This window comes from Oncorhynchus gorbuscha, linkage group LG22 (assembly GCF_021184085.1).
Source record: "Oncorhynchus gorbuscha isolate QuinsamMale2020 ecotype Even-year linkage group LG22, OgorEven_v1.0, whole genome shotgun sequence".
Taxonomy (NCBI): domain Eukaryota; kingdom Metazoa; phylum Chordata; class Actinopteri; order Salmoniformes; family Salmonidae; genus Oncorhynchus; species Oncorhynchus gorbuscha.
This window is the reverse complement of record NC_060194.1, coordinates 36,958,735-36,985,502: the sequence shown is the minus strand read 5'-3', so window position 1 is coordinate 36,985,502 and position 26,768 is coordinate 36,958,735. Positions and strand designations below refer to the sequence as shown.

The 26,768-nt window shown below is 44.1% G+C and overlaps 1 protein-coding gene across 1 annotated transcript in view; it reads right to left on the bottom strand.

Annotated features, from left to right (window-relative positions):
* The window catches only part of LOC124009431 (protein unc-13 homolog A-like), a 154,496-nt gene that overhangs the window by 111,539 nt on the left and 16,189 nt on the right, over window positions 1–26,768 (bottom strand). Inside the window, 2 exon segments of the mRNA XM_046321245.1 lie at window positions 19,692–19,791; window positions 20,684–20,713. Of these exon segments, the coding sequence (XP_046177201.1) occupies window positions 19,692–19,791; window positions 20,684–20,713 (130 nt within the window).

Here is a 26,768-nt window from a genome sequence, read left to right as displayed (position 1 = left end):
GGCTACCACACTACTCACCAGTCAAACTAGTATACACTCACTGGCTACCACACTACTCAGCAGTCAAACTAGTATACACTCACTGGCTACTACACTACTCAGCAGTCAAACTAGTATACACTCACTGGCTACCACACTACTCAGCAGTCAAACTAGTATACACTCACTGGCTACCACACTACTCAGCAGTCAAACTAGTATACACTCACTGGCTACCACACTACTCACCAGTCAAACTAGTATACACTCACTGGCTACCACACTACTCAGCAGTCAAATTAGTATACACTCACTGGCTACTACACTACTCAGCAGTCAAACTAGTATACACTCACTGGCTACCACACTACTCAGCAGTCAAACTAGTATACACTCACTGGCTACCACACTACTCACCAGTCAAACTAGTATACACTCACTGGCTACCACACTACTCACCAGTCAAACTAGTATACACTCACTGGCTACCACACTACTCACCAGTCAAACTAGTATACACTCACTGGCTACCACACTACTCAGCAGTCAAACTAGTATACACTCACTGGCTACCACACTACTCAGCAGTCAAACTAGTATACACTCACTGGCTACCACACTACTCAGCAGTCAAACTAGTATACACTCACTGGCTACCACACTACTCAGCAGTCAAACTAGTATACACTCACTGGCTACCACACTACTCACCAGTCAAACTAGTATACACTCACTGGCTACCACACTACTCACCAGTCAAACTAGTATACACTCACTGGCTACCACACTACTCACCAGTCAAACTAGTATACACTCACTGGCTACCACACTACTCAGCAGTCAAACTAGTATACACTCACTGGCTACCACACTACTCAGCAGTCAAACTAGTATACACTCACTGGCTACCACACTACTCAGCAGTCAAACTAGTATACACTCACTGGCTACCACACTACTCAGCAGTCAAACTAGTATACACTCACTGGCTACCACACTACTCAGCAGTCAAACTAGTATACACTCACTGGCTACCACACTACTCAGCAGTCAAACTAGTATACACTCACTGGCTACCACACTACTCAGCAGTCAAACTAGTATACACTCACTGGCTACCACAGTTCTCACCAGTCAAACTAGTATACACTCACTGGCTACCACACTACTCAGCAGTCAAACTAGTATACACTCACTGGCTACCACACTACTCAGCAGTCAAACTAGTATACACTCACTGGCTACCACACTACTCAGCAGTCAAACTAGTATACACTCACTGGCTACCACACTACTCAGCAGTCAAACTAGTATACACTCACTGGCTACCACACTACTCACCAGTCAAACTAGTATACACTCACTGGCTACTACACTACTCACCAGTCAAACTAGTATACACTCACTGGCTACCACACTACTCAGCAGTCAAACTAGTATACACTCACTGACTACTACACTACTCAGCAGTCAAACTAGTATACACTCACTGGCTACCACACTACTCAGCAGTCAAACTAGTATACACTCACTGGCTACCACACTACTCACCAGTCAAACTAGTATACACTCACTGGCTACTACACTACTCAGCAGTCAAACTAGTATACACTCACTGGCTACCACACTACTCAGCAGTCAAACTAGTATACACTCACTGGCTACTACACTACTCACCAGTCAAACTAGTATACACTCACTGGCTACCACACTACTCACCAGTCAAACTAGTATACACTCACTGGCTACCACACTACTCAGCAGTCAAACTAGTATACACTCACTGGCTACCACACTACTCAGCAGTCAAACTAGTATACACTCACTGACTACCACACTACTCACCAGTCAAACTAGTATACACTCACTGGCTACCACACTACTCACCAGTCAAACTAGTATACACTCACTGGCTACTACACTACTCAGCAGTCAAACTAGTATACACTCACTGGCTACCACACTACTCAGCAGTCAAATTAGTATACACTCACTGGCTACCACACTACTCACCAGTCAAACTAGTATACACTCACTGGCTACCACACTACTCAGCAGTCAAATTAGTATACACTCACTGGCTACCACACTACTCAGCAGTCAAACTAGTATACACTCACTGGCTACCACACTACTCACCAGTCAAACTAGTATACACTCACTGACTACTACACTACTCAGCAGTCAAACTAGTATACACTCACTGGCTACCACACTACTCAGCAGTCAAACTAGTATACACTCACTGGCTACCACACTACTCAGCAGTCAAACTAGTATACACTCACTGGCTACCACACTACTCAGCAGTCAAACTAGTATACACTCACTGGCTACCACACTACTCAGCAGTCAAACTAGTATACACTCACTGGCTACCACACTACTCACCAGTCAAACTAGTATACACTCACTGGCTACCACACTACTCACCAGTCAAACTAGTATACACTCACTGGCTACCACACTACTCAGCAGTCAAACTAGTATACACTCACTGGCTACCACACTACTCAGCAGTCAAACTAGTATACACTCACTGGCTACCACACTACTCAGCAGTCAAACTAGTATACACTCACTGGCTACCACACTACTCAGCAGTCAAACTAGTATACACTCACTGGCTACCACACTACTCAGCAGTCAAACTAGTATACACTCACTGACTACTACACTACTCAGCAGTCAAACTAGTATACACTCACTGGCTACCACACTACTCAGCAGTCAAACTAGTATACACTCACTGGCTACCACACTACTCAGCAGTCAAACTAGTATACACTCACTGGCTACCACACTACTCAGCAGTCAAACTAGTATACACTCACTGACTACTACACTACTCACCAGTCAAACTAGTATACACTCACTGACTACTACACTACTCAGCAGTCAAACTAGTATACACTCACTGGCTACCACACTACTCACCAGTCAAACTAGTATACACTCACTGGCTACCACACTACTCACCAGTCAAACTAGTATACACTCACTGGCTACCACACTACTCAGCAGTCAAACTAGTATACACTCACTGGCTACCACACTACTCAGCAGTCAAACTAGTATACACTCACTGGCTACCACACTACTCAGCAGTCAAACTAGTATACACTCACTGGCTACCACACTACTCAGCAGTCAAACTAGTATACACTCACTGGCTACCACACTACTCACCAGTCAAACTAGTATACACTCACTGGCTACCACACTACTCACCAGTCAAACTAGTATACACTCACTGGCTACCACACTACTCAGCAGTCAAACTAGTATACACTCACTGGCTACCACACTACTCAGCAGTCAAACTAGTATACACTCACTGGCTACCACACTACTCAGCAGTCAAACTAGTATACACTCACTGGCTACCACACTACTCAGCAGTCAAACTAGTATACACTCACTGGCTACCACACTACTCAGCAGTCAAACTAGTATACACTCACTGGCTACCACACTACTCAGCAGTCAAACTAGTATACACTCACTGGCTACCACACTACTCAGCAGTCAAACTAGTATACACTCACTGGCTACCACACTACTCAGCAGTCAAACTAGTATACACTCACTGGCTACCACACTACTCAGCAGTCAAACTAGTATACACTCACTGGCTACCACACTACTCAGCAGTCAAACTAGTATACACTCACTGGCTACCACAGTTCTCACCAGTCAAACTAGTATACACTCACTGGCTACCACACTACTCAGCAGTCAAACTAGTATACACTCACTGGCTACCACACTACTCAGCAGTCAAACTAGTATACACTCACTGGCTACCACACTACTCAGCAGTCAAACTAGTATACACTCACTGGCTACCACACTACTCAGCAGTCAAACTAGTATACACTCACTGGCTACCACAGTTCTCACCAGTCAAACTAGTATACACTCACTGGCTACCACACTACTCAGCAGTCAAACTAGTATACACTCACTGGCTACCACACTACTCAGCAGTCAAACTAGTATACACTCACTGGCTACCACACTACTCAGCAGTCAAACTAGTATACACTCACTGGCTACCACACTACTCAGCAGTCAAACTAGTATACACTCACTGGCTACCACACTACTCAGCAGTCAAACTAGTATACACTCACTGGCTACCACACTACTCAGCAGTCAAACTAGTATACACTCACTGGCTACCACAGTTCTCACCAGTCAAACTAGTATACACTCACTGGCTACCACACTACTCAGCAGTCAAACTAGTATACACTCACTGGCTACCACACTACTCAGCAGTCAAACTAGTATACACTCACTGGCTACCACACTACTCAGCAGTCAAACTAGTATACACTCACTGGCTACCACACTACTCAGCAGTCAAACTAGTATACACTCACTGGCTACCACACTACTCACCAGTCAAACTAGTATACACTCACTGGCTACTACACTACTCACCAGTCAAACTAGTATACACTCACTGGCTACCACACTACTCAGCAGTCAAACTAGTATACACTCACTGACTACTACACTACTCAGCAGTCAAACTAGTATACACTCACTGGCTACCACACTACTCAGCAGTCAAACTAGTATACACTCACTGGCTACCACACTACTCACCAGTCAAACTAGTATACACTCACTGGCTACTACACTACTCAGCAGTCAAACTAGTATACACTCACTGGCTACCACACTACTCAGCAGTCAAACTAGTATACACTCACTGGCTACTACACTACTCACCAGTCAAACTAGTATACACTCACTGGCTACCACACTACTCACCAGTCAAACTAGTATACACTCACTGGCTAACACACTACTCAGCAGTCAAACTAGTATACACTCACTGGCTACCACACTACTCACCAGTCAAACTAGTATACACTCACTGGCTACCACACTACTCACCAGTCAAACTAGTATACACTCACTGGCTACCACACTACTCACCAGTCAAACTAGTATACACTCACTGGCTACCACACTACTCAGCAGTCAAACTAGTATACACTCACTGGCTACCACACTACTCAGCAGTCAAACTAGTATACACTCACTGGCTACCACACTACTCAGCAGTCAAACTAGTATACACTCACTGGCTACCACACTACTCAGCAGTCAAACTAGTATACACTCACTGACTACCACACTACTCACCAGTCAAACTAGTATACACTCACTGGCTACCACACTACTCACCAGTCAAACTAGTATACACTCACTGGCTACTACACTACTCAGCAGTCAAACTAGTATACACTCACTGGCTACCACACTACTCAGCAGTCAAATTAGTATACACTCACTGGCTACCACACTACTCACCAGTCAAACTAGTATACACTCACTGGCTACCACACTACTCAGCAGTCAAATTAGTATACACTCACTGGCTACCACACTACTCACCAGTCAAACTAGTATACACTCACTGGCTACCACACTACTCAGCAGTCAAATTAGTATACACTCACTGGCTACAACACTACTCACCAGTCAAATTAGTATACACTCACTGGCTACCACACTACTCACCAGTCAAACTAGTATACACTCACTGGCTACCACACTACTCACCAGTCAAACTAGTATACACTCACTGGCTACCACACTACTCACCAGTCAAACTAGTATACACTCACTGGCTACCACACTACTCAGCAGTCAAACTAGTATACACTCACTGGCTACCACACTACTCAGCAGTCAAACTAGTATACACTCACTGGCTACCACACTACTCAGCAGTCAAACTAGTATACACTCACTGGCTACCACACTACTCAGCAGTCAAACTAGTATACACTCACTGGCTACCACACTACTCACCAGTCAAACTAGTATACACTCACTGGCTACTACACTACTCACCAGTCAAACTAGTATACACTCACTGGCTACCACACTACTCAGCAGTCAAACTAGTATACACTCACTGACTACTACACTACTCAGCAGTCAAACTAGTATACACTCACTGGCTACCACACTACTCAGCAGTCAAACTAGTATACACTCACTGGCTACCACACTACTCACCAGTCAAACTAGTATACACTCACTGGCTACTACACTACTCAGCAGTCAAACTAGTATACACTCACTGGCTACCACACTACTCAGCAGTCAAACTAGTATACACTCACTGGCTACTACACTACTCACCAGTCAAACTAGTATACACTCACTGGCTACCACACTACTCACCAGTCAAACTAGTATACACTCACTGGCTACCACACTACTCAGCAGTCAAACTAGTATACACTCACTGGCTACCACACTACTCACCAGTCAAACTAGTATACACTCACTGGCTACCACACTACTCACCAGTCAAACTAGTATACACTCACTGGCTACCACACTACTCAGCAGTCAAACTAGTATACACTCACTGGCTACCACACTACTCAGCAGTCAAACTAGTATACACTCACTGGCTACCACACTACTCAGCAGTCAAACTAGTATACACTCACTGGCTACCACACTACTCACCAGTCAAACTAGTATACACTCACTGGCTACTACACTACTCACCAGTCAAACTAGTATACACTCACTGGCTACCACACTACTCAGCAGTCAAACTAGTATACACTCACTGACTACTACACTACTCAGCAGTCAAACTAGTATACACTCACTGGCTACCACACTACTCAGCAGTCAAACTAGTATACACTCACTGGCTACCACACTACTCACCAGTCAAACTAGTATACACTCACTGGCTACTACACTACTCAGCAGTCAAACTAGTATACACTCACTGGCTACCACACTACTCAGCAGTCAAACTAGTATACACTCACTGGCTACTACACTACTCACCAGTCAAACTAGTATACACTCACTGGCTACCACACTACTCACCAGTCAAACTAGTATACACTCACTGGCTACCACACTACTCAGCAGTCAAACTAGTATACACTCACTGGCTACCACACTACTCACCAGTCAAACTAGTATACACTCACTGGCTACCACACTACTCACCAGTCAAACTAGTATACACTCACTGGCTACCACACTACTCAGCAGTCAAACTAGTATACACTCACTGGCTACCACACTACTCAGCAGTCAAACTAGTATACACTCACTGGCTACCACACTACTCAGCAGTCAAACTAGTATACACTCACTGGCTACCACACTACTCAGCAGTCAAACTAGTATACACTCACTGACTACCACACTACTCACCAGTCAAACTAGTATACACTCACTGGCTACCACACTACTCACCAGTCAAACTAGTATACACTCACTGGCTACTACACTACTCAGCAGTCAAACTAGTATACACTCACTGGCTACCACACTACTCAGCAGTCAAATTAGTATACACTCACTGGCTACCACACTACTCACCAGTCAAACTAGTATACACTCACTGGCTACCACACTACTCAGCAGTCAAAATAGTATACACTCACTGGCTACCACACTACTCACCAGTCAAACTAGTATACACTCACTGGCTACCACACTACTCAGCAGTCAAATTAGTATACACTCACTGGCTACCACACTACTCACCAGTCAAATTAGTATACACTCACTGGCTACCACACTACTCACCAGTCAAACTAGTATACACTCACTGGCTACCACACTACTCACCAGTCAAACTAGTATACACTCACTGGCTACCACACTACTCACCAGTCAAACTAGTATACACTCACTGGCTACCACACTACTCACCAGTCAAACTAGTATACACTCACTGGCTACCACACTACTCAGCAGTCAAACTAGTATACACTCACTGGCTACCACACTACTCAGCAGTCAAACTAGTATACACTCACTGGCTACCACACTACTCAGCAGTCAAACTAGTATACACTCACTGGCTACCACACTACTCAGCAGTCAAACTAGTATACACTCACTGGCTACCACACTACTCAGCAGTCAAACTAGTATACACTCACTGGCTACCACACTACTCAGCAGTCAAACTAGTATACACTCACTGGCTACCACACTACTCAGCAGTCAAACTAGTATACACTCACTGGCTACCACACTACTCAGCAGTCAAACTAGTATACACTCACTGGCTACCACACTACTCAGCAGTCAAACTAGTATACACTCACTGGCTACCACAGTTCTCACCAGTCAAACTAGTATACACTCACTGGCTACCACACTACTCAGCAGTCAAACTAGTATACACTCACTGGCTACCACACTACTCAGCAGTCAAACTAGTATACACTCACTGGCTACCACACTACTCAGCAGTCAAACTAGTATACACTCACTGGCTACCACACTACTCAGCAGTCAAACTAGTATACACTCACTGGCTACCACACTACTCACCAGTCAAACTAGTATACACTCACTGGCTACTACACTACTCACCAGTCAAACTAGTATACACTCACTGGCTACCACACTACTCAGCAGTCAAACTAGTATACACTCACTGACTACTACACTACTCAGCAGTCAAACTAGTATACACTCACTGGCTACCACACTACTCAGCAGTCAAACTAGTATACACTCACTGGCTACCACACTACTCACCAGTCAAACTAGTATACACTCACTGGCTACTACACTACTCAGCAGTCAAACTAGTATACACTCACTGGCTACCACACTACTCAGCAGTCAAACTAGTATACACTCACTGGCTACTACACTACTCACCAGTCAAACTAGTATACACTCACTGGCTACCACACTACTCACCAGTCAAACTAGTATACACTCACTGGCTACCACACTACTCAGCAGTCAAACTAGTATACACTCACTGGCTACCACACTACTCACCAGTCAAACTAGTATACACTCACTGGCTACCACACTACTCACCAGTCAAACTAGTATACACTCACTGGCTACCACACTACTCAGCAGTCAAACTAGTATACACTCACTGGCTACCACACTACTCAGCAGTCAAACTAGTATACACTCACTGGCTACCACACTACTCAGCAGTCAAACTAGTATACACTCACTGGCTACCACACTACTCAGCAGTCAAACTAGTATACACTCACTGACTACCACACTACTCACCAGTCAAACTAGTATACACTCACTGGCTACCACACTACTCACCAGTCAAACTAGTATACACTCACTGGCTACCACACTACTCACCAGTCAAACTAGTATACACTCACTGGCTACCACACTACTCACCAGTCAAACTAGTATACACTCACTGGCTACCACACTACTCAGCAGTCAAATTAGTATACACTCACTGGCTACCACACTACTCACCAGTCAAACTAGTATACACTCACTGGCTACCACACTACTCAGCAGTCAAATTAGTATACACTCACTGGCTACCACACTACTCACCAGTCAAATTAGTATACACTCACTGGCTACCACACTACTCACCAGTCAAACTAGTATACACTCACTGGCTACCACACTACTCACCAGTCAAACTAGTATACACTCACTGGCTACCACACTACTCAGCAGTCAAACTAGTATACACTCACTGGCTACCACACTACTCACCAGTCAAACTAGTATACACTCACTGGCTACCACACTACTCAGCAGTCAAACTAGTATACACTCACTGGCTACCACACTACTCAGCAGTCAAACTAGTATACACTCACTGGCTACCACACTACTCAGCAGTCAAACTAGTATACACTCACTGGCTACCACACTACTCAGCAGTCAAACTAGTATACACTCACTGGCTACCACACTACTCAGCAGTCAAACTAGTATACACTCACTGGCTACCACACTACTCAGCAGTCAAACTAGTATACACTCACTGGCTACCACACTACTCAGCAGTCAAACTAGTATACACTCACTGGCTACCACACTACTCAGCAGTCAAACTAGTATACACTCACTGGCTACCACACTACTCAGCAGTCAAACTAGTATACACTCACTGGCTACCACAGTTCTCACCAGTCAAACTAGTATACACTCACTGGCTACCACACTACTCAGCAGTCAAACTAGTATACACTCACTGGCTACCACACTACTCAGCAGTCAAACTAGTATACACTCACTGGCTACCACACTACTCAGCAGTCAAACTAGTATACACTCACTGGCTACCACACTACTCAGCAGTCAAACTAGTATACACTCACTGGCTACCACACTACTCACCAGTCAAACTAGTATACACTCACTGGCTACTACACTACTCACCAGTCAAACTAGTATACACTCACTGGCTACCACACTACTCAGCAGTCAAACTAGTATACACTCACTGACTACTACACTACTCAGCAGTCAAACTAGTATACACTCACTGGCTACCACACTACTCAGCAGTCAAACTAGTATACACTCACTGGCTACCACACTACTCACCAGTCAAACTAGTATACACTCACTGGCTACTACACTACTCAGCAGTCAAACTAGTATACACTCACTGGCTACCACACTACTCAGCAGTCAAACTAGTATACACTCACTGGCTACTACACTACTCACCAGTCAAACTAGTATACACTCACTGGCTACCACACTACTCACCAGTCAAACTAGTATACACTCACTGGCTACCACACTACTCAGCAGTCAAACTAGTATACACTCACTGGCTACCACACTACTCACCAGTCAAACTAGTATACACTCACTGGCTACCACACTACTCACCAGTCAAACTAGTATACACTCACTGGCTACCACACTACTCAGCAGTCAAACTAGTATACACTCACTGGCTACCACACTACTCAGCAGTCAAACTAGTATACACTCACTGGCTACCACACTACTCAGCAGTCAAACTAGTATACACTCACTGGCTACCACACTACTCAGCAGTCAAACTAGTATACACTCACTGACTACCACACTACTCACCAGTCAAACTAGTATACACTCACTGGCTACCACACTACTCACCAGTCAAACTAGTATACACTCACTGGCTACTACACTACTCAGCAGTCAAACTAGTATACACTCACTGGCTACCACACTACTCAGCAGTCAAATTAGTATACACTCACTGGCTACCACACTACTCACCAGTCAAACTAGTATACACTCACTGGCTACCACACTACTCAGCAGTCAAATTAGTATACACTCACTGGCTACCACACTACTCAGCAGTCAAACTAGTATACACTCACTGGCTACCACACTACTCACCAGTCAAACTAGTATACACTCACTGACTACTACACTACTCAGCAGTCAAACTAGTATACACTCACTGGCTACCACACTACTCAGCAGTCAAACTAGTATACACTCACTGGCTACCACACTACTCAGCAGTCAAACTAGTATACACTCACTGGCTACCACACTACTCAGCAGTCAAACTAGTATACACTCACTGGCTACCACACTACTCACCAGTCAAACTAGTATACACTCACTGGCTACCACACTACTCACCAGTCAAACTAGTATACACTCACTGGCTACCACACTACTCACCAGTCAAACTAGTATACACTCACTGGCTACCACACTACTCAGCAGTCAAACTAGTATACACTCACTGGCTACCACACTACTCAGCAGTCAAACTAGTATACACTCACTGGCTACCACACTACTCAGCAGTCAAACTAGTATACACTCACTGGCTACCACACTACTCAGCAGTCAAACTAGTATACACTCACTGGCTACCACACTACTCAGCAGTCAAACTAGTATACACTCACTGACTACCACACTACTCAGCAGTCAAACTAGTATACACTCACTGGCTACCACACTACTCAGCAGTCAAACTAGTATACACTCACTGGCTACCACACTACTTAGCAGTCAAACTAGTATACACTCACTGGCTACCACACTACTCAGCAGTCAAACTAGTATACACTCACTGACTACTACACTACTCACCAGTCAAACTAGTATACACTCACTGACTACTACACTACTCAGCAGTCAAACTAGTATACACTCACTGGCTACTACACTACTCACCAGTCAAACTAGTATACACTCACTGGCTACTACACTACTCACCAGTCAAACTAGTATACACTCACTGACTACTACACTACTCAGCAGTCAAACTAGTATACACTCACTGACTACTACACTACTCAGCAGTCAAACTAGTATACACTCACTGACTACTACACTACTCAGCAGTCAAACTAGTATACACTCACTGACTACTACACTACTCAGCAGTCAAACTAGTATACACTCACTGACTACTACACTACTCAGCAGTCAAACTAGTATACACTCACTGGCTACCACACTACTCACCAGTCAAACTAGTATACACTCACTGGCTACCACACTACTCAGCAGTCAAACTAGTATACACTCACTGGCTACCACACTACTCACCAGTCAAACTAGTATACACTCACTGGCTACCACACTACTCAGCAGTCAAACTAGTATACACTCACTGGCTACCACACTACTCACCAGTCAAACTAGTATACACTCACTGGCACACTTTCACCATCCACATTCGCTGACAAGCACACTGTTAGTAAGTCAGCTAGGAGATGGTTATTGTGACGGCCCTGAATTTTTCTGAACCGTCTCAGTGCAGCTCCTTCCAATAGGGCGCTTTCCCTTTAATTCCCAATTAAATAGCCAGTATCAGCTGCGCAAAAGTGGGGTTGTGATGGAGACGTGACTGAGGATGTGTTCAACCCTCAGTTCCCGAAGCTTCTCTATTCCGTTGTTTTGTTGCCTAATAGAGTTTACCCAGGATCGGATCCACTCTTTGCGTCCCTGGACTACACCTCTCCGTTCTTCGTGGCCTTTCTCCGCGGGAGATCTATTGGCGGATTGGATTGTCTGACTGACCGACTGACTACCACCTTTTTGTATACGGTATTTCATTTGTTTTGATGTGATGTATACTGTGATTTATGTTGTTAGTTGTAGTTGAGGACTTATTAAGAGTGATACGCTTTAAAGTTCTGTGGTAAACTTGTTCTATTGATGGTATGATTAATACTGGGTTTATGCTACACGGAATGAACGGACAAACATTGCGTGACAGAAGTCACTTGAGTTCCCTGAACTCTACCGGGCAGGACTCTTTTTAGGCCCGAGGTACAGGACATTTCTGGAGGAACCAGAACTCATTGTGATATTATTATATATGTGTGTAATCATTGTTGTTGCTAATACAACCCACGCAACAGAATATAATTGTTTTGAAGTTCTTTTCAATGTTTTAAGGGTTTATGAAAAGTTTATTTCCATCCTGACTTTTACATACGTCCTTTGTATTGGTGTAGACTTGACGGACCAGATGGGACTCATTCCCACCCAAACTAAAAGGAGAAACTAATGTTTTCTCTGGTAGGCACAACCTACCTGGCACCCCTATAAATAATAACCTCAAGTCAAAACCGTTACATAAAAAATGGCACCCCAGATGGGACTTGAACCCACAAACCCTGGCTTAGGAGGCCAGTGCCTTATCCATTAGGCCACTTGCAGAGAGAACTCTCTAATTGTGTTAAAATGTTGGATGACTTGTCTGTGGACATGGCCTCCATTAGGCACAACTCCGTACACAGAGTTTCTCTGGTGTCCACTTCTGTTCAGACCACTGAGGGCCAAGCTGGCACCTCTGAACAGCCAAGACAAGGCCATGCTACAGTCACCACTGTCGATGGACTGGTTCGCTTGGGACAGCAGTTTGAGAAGGACAGAGAATGCCAACAGCAATATGTCCAGAGAAAGAAACAGACACCCAAACAGTTGCCCAAGACAGACCATCAACAACAGCCAGAGTCCAGCCAAGACCTCTCTCATGTTCTGTTGGAGATGTAGCCAAAAGGGACATTCTTCAGCTACATGTCCAAGACCGTATCAAGTAAACCCTTCCAGAAACCACAAATCACAACAGGCCAACACACCTAACTCTCTTCGCAGCAATGACCATCCTTCTCTGGGTGCTTTAACCAGAGCTGAAACCCCAAGAGTCACTGCCTACGCCCCCCCATCGACATCCCCATCCTTTCAGTTAATACCGCACCAATCAGAAGCTAAAAAGTTACATGATTGGGGTTCAAATGTGGCACTCTTCTCTGCCGTTGCTCCGGTACCACTAACCCTTGATAATCCTTCTGACGATCTCCTTTTACAGGCTGTGAGAAGAGCTCAGCTGGAACAGCCAGAGGAGTTACGGCTGTTGGAACAGCTGCAGAATAATGCTGATGTATGTACTTCAAAGCTAGGACGCACCGGGCTCCTGAAGCACAAAATATTCCTTACACAGGAAATGCCGATCAAGCAAAAGCCATATCGTTTGTCCCCAGCGAAGCTAATCATCCAAAAGGGACTCATAAATGATATGTTAGCACAAGATATAATAGAACGTTCCTCCTCTCCCTGGGCTGCTCCTGTTGTCCTCATCCCAAAAAAGACTGGTGGTCTTAGATTTTGTGTGGACTATAGGAAGACCAACAATGTTTCCCAGACTGATGCCTATCCTCTTCCCACCATCCATGAGATCCTGGAGTCATTGTCTGGCGCTGTTGTGTTCACTACCCTTGACCTCAATAGTGGTTATTGGCAGGTTGAGATGGACCAGGAAAGCAAGGACAAGACTGCGTTTGTCTGTGCCGAGGGCTTGTTTTCCTTTAAGGTGATGCCCTTTGGATTAAAGAATGCCCCTGCCACTTTCCAAAGACTCATGGAGATTGCGTTAGGTGAGCTCAAAGGGAAGATCTGTTTCGTCTACCTGGACGATATAATTATCTACTCTCAGAACAGAGAAAGACACTTTCAAGATCTTCAAGCAGTGTTGGACAAGCTAAGAGAAGCTGGTCTGACCTTAAATATGAAGAAGAGCAACTTCTGCCAAACCTCCCTGAAGTTCCTTGGCCATATTGTGTCTTTCGACGGCATTCATGTGGATCCTGAAAAGACAAAGGCTGTACAAGACTTCCCTGTGCCAACCACACTCAAGGCCCTTCAACGGTTCCTTGGTATGGCTGGATGGTACCATCGGTTTGTGTCGAACTTCTCCCAGGTGGCAGAACCCCTCAACGCGTTGAAGCGAAAAGGAGCGAAATTCCAATGGACGGCAGAGTGCCAGACCTCCTTTGAAACCCTGAAACGACATCTCGTCACACCTCCCATTTTAGGTCATCCCAACTTTGATTGCCCTTTTGTTGTTTACACTGATGCAAGTGATGTTGGACTTGGTGCTGTCCTAGTCCAACAGACTGGACTTGGCACTGAAGAAGTGCTAGCGTTCGCCAGTCGGACATTGAATGGAGCAGAACGGAACTACTCCACAACCGAGCAAGAGTGCCTTGCAGTTGTCTGGGTTTTGGAAAAGTGGAGGTACTACTTGGAGGGTAGACACTTCACTGTGGTCACTGACCATTCCTCCCTTGTGTGGGTGTTCAAGACCAACAAACCAAGCACCAGACTCATAAGATGGGCTCTACGGTTGCAAGAGTTCACCTTTGCAGTGGAATACAGGAAAGGAAAATACAACACTGTTCCAGATGCCTTGTCCAGAGCTCCTGCTTGTGATAATGGTGGCCCTCATCTTACATGTGCTACTGTCCTGTCAAGCAGTCGAGACTCGCCCAAAACGGACTTTCCCATCTCTGATGAGGCCATATGGAAAGCCCAACAGGATGATCCAGAAGTACAGGCTTTGTACCAGACTATCCTGGAAGATGGAGAAAAGATGGTCAATCCTACCACAAAGCTGACCATCATGGAAGACAAAGTCTACCGAGTTGTACAACTACCTCACAGAACACTCTACCAAATGTACATACCTGAAACTCTACGCCTTCAACTGCTTCAACATTTCCATGAAGACCCATTAGCTGGTCATTTGGGCAGGTTCAAAACCTACAAGCGGTTGCAAGCGTTACTCTACTGGCCACATCTGAGCATGGATGTGAAGTCACACATCCGAAACTGTCAGGTTTGTCAAATGTACAAACCAGAAGGTAGAAAGCCTGCTGGCATGTTGCAGCAAACGGTGGTTACCCGACCTTGGGAAATGTTAGGAGTGGATTTGATGGGTCCATTTCCTAGAAGCTCCAATCAGAATGTGTACATACTTGTTTTTGTTGATTACTATTCAAAGTGGGTGGAACTCTTTTCCCTGCGTCAGGCCACAGCAAGGACCGTCTCTAACATCCTTACGAAAGAGATCCTGACTCGCTGGGGAGTGCCTGATTACATCCTGTCTGATCGAGGTTCCCAATTTGTCTCTGATCTCTTTGAGGAGACCTGCCAAAGATGGAACCTGAGGCAGAAGTTGACCACGGCCTATCACCCACAGACCAATCTCACTGAGAGAGTAAATCGAACCTTGAAGACAATGATTGCTTCCTATGTAGGGACCCAGCACAAACACTGGGACAAGCACCTTCATGAGTTTCGATTTGCCCTGAATTCTGCTGTGCAAGAGTCCACTGGAGTCACACCTGCAGAGCTGAACCTAAGTCGTCCTCTCCGAGGACCCTTGGATATGGTGCTACAGCCCCAGCAGCTTACTCCAGACGCTGCTTGCTATGACCAGGTAGGCCATCTCCATGACTTGAGAGCTCTTGTCTCAAAGAACATGATCCAGGCTTGACTCAAGCAGAAGAGAAATTATGATAAGAACAGACGAGACATGCAGTTCCAGCTTCGTGATCGGGTGTGGCTTCGCTCTCATCCTTACTCGAAAGCTGAACAATTCTTCTCGGCCAAGCTCGCTCCTAAATGGCAAGGACCATATAGGATTGTGGAGCAGATGGGCCCTTTGAACTACCGAGTGGTGAAAGAGGACACAGGTGAAGATATGCGCATCGTCCATGTCTCACGCCTTAAGGCCTGTTACCCCTCGGCTGAGGAATTGGAGGCGATTGAGCGCCGCAAGGTCCTGGATATTTTTGTAGAGGAAAGCGATGAGGAGACCTTTCTCGGTTTCCCCGACCAAGATGTGCCTTCCAGGGCAATGGTCGGCTTTTTCCAGGGGAGGGGGTGTGTGACGGCCCTGAATTTTTCTGAACCGTCTCAGTGCAGCTCCTTCCAATAGGGCGCTTTCCCTTTAATTCCCAATTAAATAGCCAGTATCAGCTGCGCAAAAGTGGGGTTGTGATGGAGACGTGACTGAGGATGTGTTCAACCCTCAGTTCCCGAAGCTTCTCTATTCCGTTGTTTTGTTGCCGTTAAACGTGTGTTTTGTTGCCTAATAGAGTTTACCCAGGATCGGATCCACTCTTTGCGTCCCTGGACTACACCTCTCCGTTCTTCGTGGCCTTTCTCCGCGGGAGATCTATTGGCGGATTGGATTGTCTGACTGACCGACTGACTACCACCTTTTTGTATACGGTATTTCATTTGTTTTGATGTGATGTATACTGTGATTTATGTTGTTAGTTGTAGTTGAGGACTTATTAAGAGTGATACGCTTTAAAGTTCTGTGGTAAACTTATTGTTCTATTGATGGTATGATTAATACTGGGTTTATGCTACACTGAATGAACGGACAAACATTGCGTGACAGAAGTCACTTGAGTTCCCTGAACTCTACCGGGCAGGACTCTTTTTAGGCCCGAGGTACAGGACATTTCTGGAGGAACCAGAACTCATTGTGATATTATTATATATGTGTGTAATCGTTGTTGCTAATACAACCCACGCAACAGAATATAATTGTTTTGAAGTTCTTTTCAATGTTTTAAGGGTTTATGAAAAGTTTATTTCCATCCTGACTTTTACATACGTCCTTTGTATTGGTGTAGACTTGACGGACCAGATGGGACTCATTCCCACCCAAACTAAAAGGAGAAACTAATGTTTTCTCTGGTAGGCACAACCTACCTGGCACCCCTATAAATAATAACCTCAAGTCAAAACCGTTACATTATGTAATGTAGGAGATGGTTATGTAATGTAGGAGATGGTTATGTAATGTAGGAGATGGTTATGTAATGTAGGAGATGGTTATGTAATGTAGGAGATGGTTATGTAATGTAGGATATGGTTATGTAATGTAGGAGATGGTTATGTAATGTAGGAGATGGTTATGTAATGTAGGAGATGGTTATGTAATGTAGATGGTTATGTAATGTAGGAGATGGTTATGAGGTCCTGTGTAGCTCAGTTGGTAGAGCATGGCGCTTGTAACGCCAGGGTAGTGGGTTCGATCCCCGGGACCACCCATACGTAGAATGTATGCACACATGACTGTAAGTCGCTTTGGATAAAAGCGTCTGCTAAATGGCATATATTATTATTATTATTATATATTATTATTATGTAATGTAGGAGATGGTTATGTAATGTAGGAGATGGTTTTGTACTGTAGGAGATGGTTATGTAATGTAGGAGATGGTTATGTAATGTAGGAGATGGTTATGTAATGTAGGAGATGGTTTTGTACTGTAGGAGATGGTAATGTAATGTAGGAGATGGTTATGTAATGTAGGATATGGTTATGTAATGTAGGAGATGGTTTTGTACTGTAGGAGATGGTAATGTAATGTAGGAGATGGTTATGTAATGTAGGAGATGGTTTTGTACTGTAGGAGATGGTTATGTAATGTAGGATATGGTTATGTAATGTAGGAGATGGTTATGTAATGTAGGAGATGGTTATGTAATGTAGGAGATGGTTATGTAATGTAGGAGATGGTTATGTAATGTAGGAGATGGTTATGTAATGTAGGATATGGTTATGTAATGTAGGAGATGGTTATGTAATGTAGGAGATGGTTATGTAATGTAGGAGATGGTTATGTAATGTAGGAGATGGTTATGTAATGTAGGAGATGGTTATGTAATGTAGGAGATGGTTATGTAATGTAGGAGATGGTTATGTAATGTAGGAGATGGTAATGTAATGTAGGAGATGGTAATGTAATGTAGGAGATGGTAATGTAATGTAGGAGATGGTAATGTAATGTAGGAGATGGTAATGTAATGTAGGAGATGGTTATGTAATGTAGGAGATGGTTATGTAATGTAGGAGATGGTTATGTAATGTAGGAGATGGTTTTGTACTGTAGGAGATGGTTATGTAATGTAGGAGATGGTTTTGTAATGATAGAGGAGGAAGAGAAAGACGAGGGAAGATAAGGGAACAGTAGGAGGACAAAAAGGAGGAGGAAGAAGGGAGCAAGTAAGAGATCAAGAAGCAACGGGGGAGGAAGAGGATAAGGAGGAGAGAGAGGAGCTGGGATGAAGAGGATAAGGAGGAGAGAGAGAGATAAAGAGAGGATGTGGGAGGAAGAGGATAAGGAGGAGAGAGAGAGATAAAGAGAGGATGTGGGAGGAAGAGGATAAGGAGGAGAGAGAGAGATAAAGAGAGGATGTGGGAGGAAGAGGATAAGGAGGAGAGAGAGAGATAAAGAGAGGATGTGGGAGGAAGAGGATAAGGAGGAGAGAGAGAGATAAAGAGAGGATGTGGGAGGAAGAGGATAAGGAGGAGAGAGAGAGATAGAGTGAGAGGAACTGGGAGGAAGTCCATGTGGAGAGGGAGGAGGAGTGAGTGATAGCGGTACCGAGGGAGAAGAGATGAAATAACAGATGAGGGAGCAGGAGGGAAAAGGAGGTAGAGATAAACTGATGGAAAGACATTAAACAATAAAGAGGATAAAGAAAGATGGAGGTCGATGTAAGAGGAATTCAGAGACGTGAAGGAGTGACAAACAAGGAAATAAAGATGTAGAGAATGGCGAAGAGAGGGAGATGAAGTCTTAGAAAGAGAGAGGACTCACAACATGAAGTCCTGCTCCCAGCTGGGCAGGCTTCCCCGGACAGCGATGGTCGTGCTCTTCACATTTTGCACCTTCAGGGTCACATATGTGTTGAACTTCTCTGTGAGTGAGAGAGAGAAAGACCTGAATTACTCTGTGAGGGAGAGAAACAACTGAACTTCTCTGTGAGGGGTAGAGTGAGAAATATCTGAATTACTCTGTGAGGGGTAGAGTCAGAAATATCTGAATTACTCTGTGAGAGGTAGAGTGATAAAGAATGGAATTTATCTGTGAGGGAGAAAAATAGCTAACTGAATTTATCTGTGAAGGGTAGAGAGTGAAAGAACTGGATTTCTCTGTGAAAGGGTAGAGAATGAAATAACTGAATTTATCTGTGAGAGGTAGAGAGTGAAAGAACTGAATTTATCTGTGAGGGGTAGAGAGTGAAAGAACTGAATTTATCTGTGAGAGGTAGAGAGTGAATTAACTGAATTTATCTGTGAGGGCTAGAGAGTGAAAGAACTGAATTTATCTGTGAGGGCTAGAGAGTGAAATAACTGAATTTATCTGTGAGAGGTAGAGAGTGAAATAACTGAATTTATCTGTGAGGGGTAGAGAGTGAAAGAACTGAATTTATCTGTGAGGGGTAGAGAGTGAAAGAACTGAATTTATCTGAGGGGTAGAGAGTGAAAGAACTGAATTTATCTGTGAGAGGTAGAGAGTGAAAGAACTGAATTTATCTGTGAGGGGTAGAGAGTGAAAGAACTGAATTTATCTGTGAGGGGTAGAGAGTGAAATAACTGAATTTATCTGTGCTCCATATAAGAACTCTAGTCAGAGAAGTTGGCTGAAACACAGATCTAGGACCAGGGCAGGAGTTTTTCCTCTGCACTTGACCTGACCAGCCACACATGATCAGGTAAACTCCTGTCCCTATAAAACATAGCTAGCAAGTTTTCCCCAACCCAGTCCTGTTTTGTCTATTCTATTTCCAGGTTCCCAGCAGCAGATACCTTGGGCTCCATCCAGCTTGGCTTTCTTCACTGTGAAAACATAGAGAGGAACACAGTCACACAGGGCAACACCATCTGTCGACAGAACTCTTACATACAGAACATAACATGCTGGAGCTGTTAACCTCCAAAATGGGTTCCAGTTTCCTGTTTTGTGGTTGTCACTAGTTACCACAACCGCAAAGTAAAAACTGTCTATAAAATATTATTTAAGGTTAGGGTTAGGCATAAGATTAGCAGTGTGGTTAAGGTTAGGGCTAGGTTTAAAATCACATTTTAAGAAAATACGTTGTATAAATAGGAAGGTTTATAACATTGTGGCTGTGGTAACTAATGACAACCCTGTTTTGTGGGCAGTTCTCATGTTGGATCATTTCTCTGGATCTCTGGAAAGTTGGATGGTGATATAATTCCATCTGATTTCCTGTAGGTGTGAAAACTTGTTTTACTCAGCAATATGGAATTGTTTTAAGAACATCATTCCAATAATCATGTTGCTATTTGATTTAGAAGTATAAAAATACATATATAGAACATTTTTTTGTTACATTTTTTTGACCTTACTGCTATTAGCCCATACAAACACATTGAATAAAAGGCGCTGCATGGTTAATCTGTGGTCTGCATTGGCCATGCAGCATTTATGGTGATACGGCCTCTGCAGAAGTCAGGACATTCATACAACGGTCCTGTTGTCTATAGTCTATAGAGCTGTTGTGAAGGAAGTTGCAAAGGAAGTGAGTTTGTGTTTATATAGGACCTCCCGTCGTCACCTACCGTCAACCAATCATGTTAATGTGGAGCTAGACAGAGCCCTCGCATTGTTACAGAATTTGAAAGGTGCACAGTGATGCGATACGGAGCTCAATATGGACTCTGCATGCCTCCGGAGGCTCCGCAATTGCGTCACGCCATCGATACGGCGCCTCCGACCACATATTCGTATAAAGCATAAATTGGCTTTAACATTGAACAACAGATAGTCCCCCCCAAAAATGTAAAGGAAGTTTGTTTGAAAGTGTCTGTCCTATATCTGAGAGGTAGAAATATCAGGACGTATTCACGTATTTAAGCCCTTATTTTTGGGACTGAACAGTCTCCATATATACTATACTTCCATCATTGTTTCCCACTGGTACCGGGAGACCTTCAGATGAGTCTTGTGAGCCTGTTGGTGTCCTAGAGCAAAACAACCTAAAACTCAAATCAAATCAAATCAAATCAAATTTTATTTGTCACATACACATGGTTAGCAGATGTTAATGCGAGTGTAGCGAAATGCTTGTGCTTCTAGTTCCAACAATGCAGTGATAACCAACAAGTAATCTAACTAACAATTCCAAAACTACTGTCTTATACACAGTGTAAGGGGATAAGGAACATGTACATAAGGATATATGAATGAGTGATGGTACAGAGCAGCATACAGTAGATGGTATCGAGTACAGTATATACATATGAGATGAGTGTGTAGACAAAGTAAACAAAGTGGCATAGTTAAAGTGGCTAGTGATACATGTGTTACATAAGGATGCAGTCGATGATGTAGAGTACAGTATATACATATGCATATGAGATTAATAATGTAGGGTAAGTAACATTATATAAGGTAGCATTGTTTAAAGTGGCTAGTGATATATTTACATCATTTCCCATCAATTCCCATTATTAAAATGGCTGGAGTTGGGTCAGTGTCAATGACAGTGTGTTGGCAGCAGCCACTCAGTGTTAGTGGTGGCTGTTTAACAGTCTGATGGCCTTGAGATAGAAGCTGTTTTTCAGTCTCTCGGTCCCAGCTTTGATGCACCTGTACTGACCTCGCCTTCTGGATGATAGCGGGGTGAACAGGCAGTGGTTCGGGTGGTTGATGTCCTTGATGATCTTTATGGCCTTCCTGTAACAACGGGTGGTGTAGGTGTCCTGGAGGGCAGGTAGTTTGCCCCCGGTGATGCGTTGTGCAGTCCTCACTACCCTCTGGAGAGCCTTACGGTTGAGGGCGGAGCAGTTGCCGTACCAGGCGGTGATACAGCCCGCCAGGATGCTCTCGATTGTGCATCTGTAGAAGTTTGTGAGTGCTTTTGGTGACAAGCCGAATTTCTTCAGCCTCCTGAGGTTGAATAGGCGCTGCTGCGCCTTCTTCACGACGCTGTCAGTGTGAGTGGACCAATTCAGTTTGTCTGTGATGTGTATGCCGAGGAACTTAAAACTAGCTACCCTCTCCACTACTGTTCCATCGATGTGGATAGGGGGTGTTCCCTCTGCTGTTTCCTGAAGTCCACAATCATCTCCTTAGTTTTGTTGACGTTGAGTGTGAGGTTATTTTCCTGACACCACACTCCGAGGGCCCTCACCTCCTCCCTGTAGGCCGTCTCGTCGTTGTTGGTAATCAAGCCTACCACTGTTGTGTCGTCCGCAAACTTGATGATTGAGTTGGAGGCGTGCGTGGCCACGCAGTCGTGGGTGAACAGGGAGTACAGGAGAGGGCTCAGAACGCACCCTTGTGGGGCCCCCGTGTTGAGGATCAGCGGGGAGGAGATGTTGTTGCCTACCCTCACCACCTGGGGGCGGCCCGTCAGGAAGTCCAGTACCCAGTTGCACAGGGCGGGGTCGAGACCCAGGGTCTCGAGCTTGATGACGAGCTTGGAGGGTACTATGGTGTTGAATGCCGAGCTGTAGTCGATGAACAGCATTCTCACATAGGTATTCCTCTTGTCCAGGTGGGTTAGGGCAGTGTGCAGTGTGGTTGAGATTGCATCGTCTGTGGACCTATTTGGGCGGTAAGCAAATTGGAGTGGGTCTAGGGTGTCAGGTAGGGTGGAGGTGATATGGTCCTTGACTAGTCTCTCAAAGCACTTCATGATGACCGAAGTGAGTGCTACTAGGTGTTTGTGAGAGTCTCACAATTCCACAGAGGTCTCACAATTCCACAATTCCACAATTCCATATGAGTGTGTAGCCCAAACATGTTCAGAAACTAGAAACAGAAGTTGGCAGATTGGCTGTACCGACTTCAGACGGGTCCCAAGACGCTTGTGGGAGTCGTAGAGAAGAACGGAGAACACCATCGTGGTCGCGAGAGTCTCATCTTTCCACAGAGGGGTCATCATAGTTGTTTTTATTCATTCATGTACTGCATTGCTGAGGGAGCTTGCACATACATGCTGTAAACTGTGTATGTGACTAATGCATTTGATTTGATTTGATGCTCCTCAATACTTATTCCACTAGATCAAAGTTTCAGCCAGGTAGGATACACAGTGGAAACAGATGGAGTTGGGTTGCATATAGTCATGATAGGTTACAGTATTTTTCCCAATCTTCTGTTTTCATTGTGTTGGTTAATTGTTAAATAGTGCAGCGTTTATTCAAATTCAAAATAGTTGTGCAAAATATTTTATTCATCAGTTTTAGAATATTTTATTATTATTTTGTTATTGTTATTGCTATTAGTAAAGTGACTAAGACTTACACATTTGATACAAAATGTTATTTATTTGTGTAATTTAATTTGCCATTAAGACATATATTCTATGTATCTAAATAATAAAAGTGATAATTTGCCAGCGAATCTGTGACTGCAGTTGTGGCCCCCAAAAATGTTGGGTGCACTTTTTTTTTGTTTGAGCACAAAAGGTCTGTGGCTAGATGTGATCTTTGAGGACATTAGCTGGTTAGGCTACCACGGTCCTGTTGTCTCCTGGACCAAAGTGAATTCTTCATTTGTTCATCTGATGTTTTGTTTACTATATATATATGATTTGTTTCATAGTCGACCTACTTATCAGAGGATCTGTTTGTACCTTACTTTCACTTCTCAATTGTACACTATTAGCATTAGCATTTAGCATTCGTCCATTTAAGTGGATGTAGTATTAAGTTCAAGTATTGCCACATTTTGTTGCCAGAACAATTGTCCTTTTCAAAACCCATACCATTTCTTATACCAATCACACACATAGACAGAAGCATTAACACGCAGCAAACCACTTACTATATAGCAGAGGCTGTAGTGCACTCTCATATTCTGTGTCCTAAATGGCACCCTATTTACCTACACCCTATTTCCCCTATAGCCCTGGTCAAAAGGAGTGCACTATGTAGGGAATAGTGTGCCATTTGGAACTCAACCATAGGAGGAGGCTCCACTAGTATGACTGGCCTGTGGTGTGTTATCCACAGTGGTGTTGCAGTAGAGACAGAAGGTGGACGTGCTGATTCTCTGAGCACTGTACAGAGACTTGTCATATTGGAGAAGGGGAGAATATGTGTTCCTACCTTGCAGTCCATGTGAATCATCTACACTGTGCAAACCAGTTACAGTCACTAGCCTCTTGAAGGACAACAGAAGTGCAATAAAAAGTTATTTATTTTAAAATAACTATATATTTTGGCATTTTCGGCATCCCTCTCAAAGGGTTGTTTCAATTAAGGCTATAATGCCAAATGTGTGTGTTTTTTTGTAATAAAGAAACACATCCTGTTATCCTATTCTGAGAGTGTGGGTTGAATATATTTTGTGGTTTTGTCTCTATAACACCCACTCTATCCCTCTGCAGTACTGTTTAAACAGCTCTGACGTAACTCATGCCTGCATAGTTAATGCCCTACACTGTCCCTACCCACACACACACAGACCAATGTAGTCTCGGGGGAATTCTTGTTATTCTATATGTTACATTATGAAAGGAATAGCGGTTGTACAATATCATACGAATAAAAAGACATGTAGTATCAAAGGACGTGTAGTTTCATACGTTTTACCTAGTTGTACCATAGCAAACGAATTGGAGGATGCTTAGTATTATCCTAAACGATATCATAACCGCCATTGATAAGAGACATTACTGTGCAGCCGTATTCATCGACCTGGCCAAGGCTTTCGACTCTGTCAATCACCACATTTTTATTGGCAGACTCAACAGCCTTGGTTTCTCAAATGACTGCCTCGCCTGGTTCACCAACTACTTCTCTGATAGAGTTCAGTGTGTCAAATCGGAGGGCCTGTTGTCCGGACCTCTGGCAGTGTCTACGGGGGTGCCACAGGGTTCAATTCTCGGGCCGACTCTCTTCTCTGTATACATCAATGATATCGCTCTTGCTGCTGGTGATTCTCTGATCCACCTCTACGCAGACGACACCATTCTGTATACTTCCGACCCTTCTTTGGACACTGTGCTAACTAACATCCAGATGAGCTTCAATGCCATACAACTCTCCTTCTGTGGCCTCCAACTGCTCTTAAATGCAAATAAAACTAAATGCATGCACTATTCTGGATGGTTTTGACTTAGAGTACGTGGACAACTACAAATACCTAGATGTCTGGCTAGACTGTAAACTCTCCTTCCAGACTCACATTAAGCATCTCCAATCCAAAATTAAATCTAGAATTGGCTTCCTATTTTGCAACAAAGCATCCTTCACTCATGCTGCCAAACATACCCTCGTAAAACTGACCATCCTACCCATCTCCGACTTCGGCGATGTCATTTATAAAATAGCCTCCAACACTCTACTCAACAAATTGGATGCAGTCCACTGCGACCTGTATGCTCTCGTTGGCTGGCCCTCGCTTCATACTCGTCGCCAAATCCACTGGCTACAGGTCATCTACAAGTCTTTGCTAGGTAAACCCCCGCCTTATCTCAGCTCACTGGTCACCATAGCAGCACCCACCCGTAGCACGTGCTCCAGCAGGTATATTTCACTAGTCACCCACAAAGCCAATTCCTCCTTTGGGTGCCTTTCCTTCCAGTTCTCTACTGCCAATGACTGGAACGAATTGCATAAATCACTGAAGCTGGAGACTCATATCTCCCTCACTAGCTTTAAGCACCAGCTGTCAGAGCAGCTCACAGATCACTGCACCTGTACATAGCCCATCTGTAAACTGCCCATCAAACTATCTCATCCCCATACTGTATTTATTTATTTATCTTGCTCCTTTGCACCGCAGTATCTGTACTTGCACAGTCATCTTCTGCACATCCTACCATTCCAGTGTTTAATTGCTATATTGTAATTACTTCGTCACCATGGCCTATTTATTGCCTTACATCCCTTATCTTAACTTACTTGCACACAC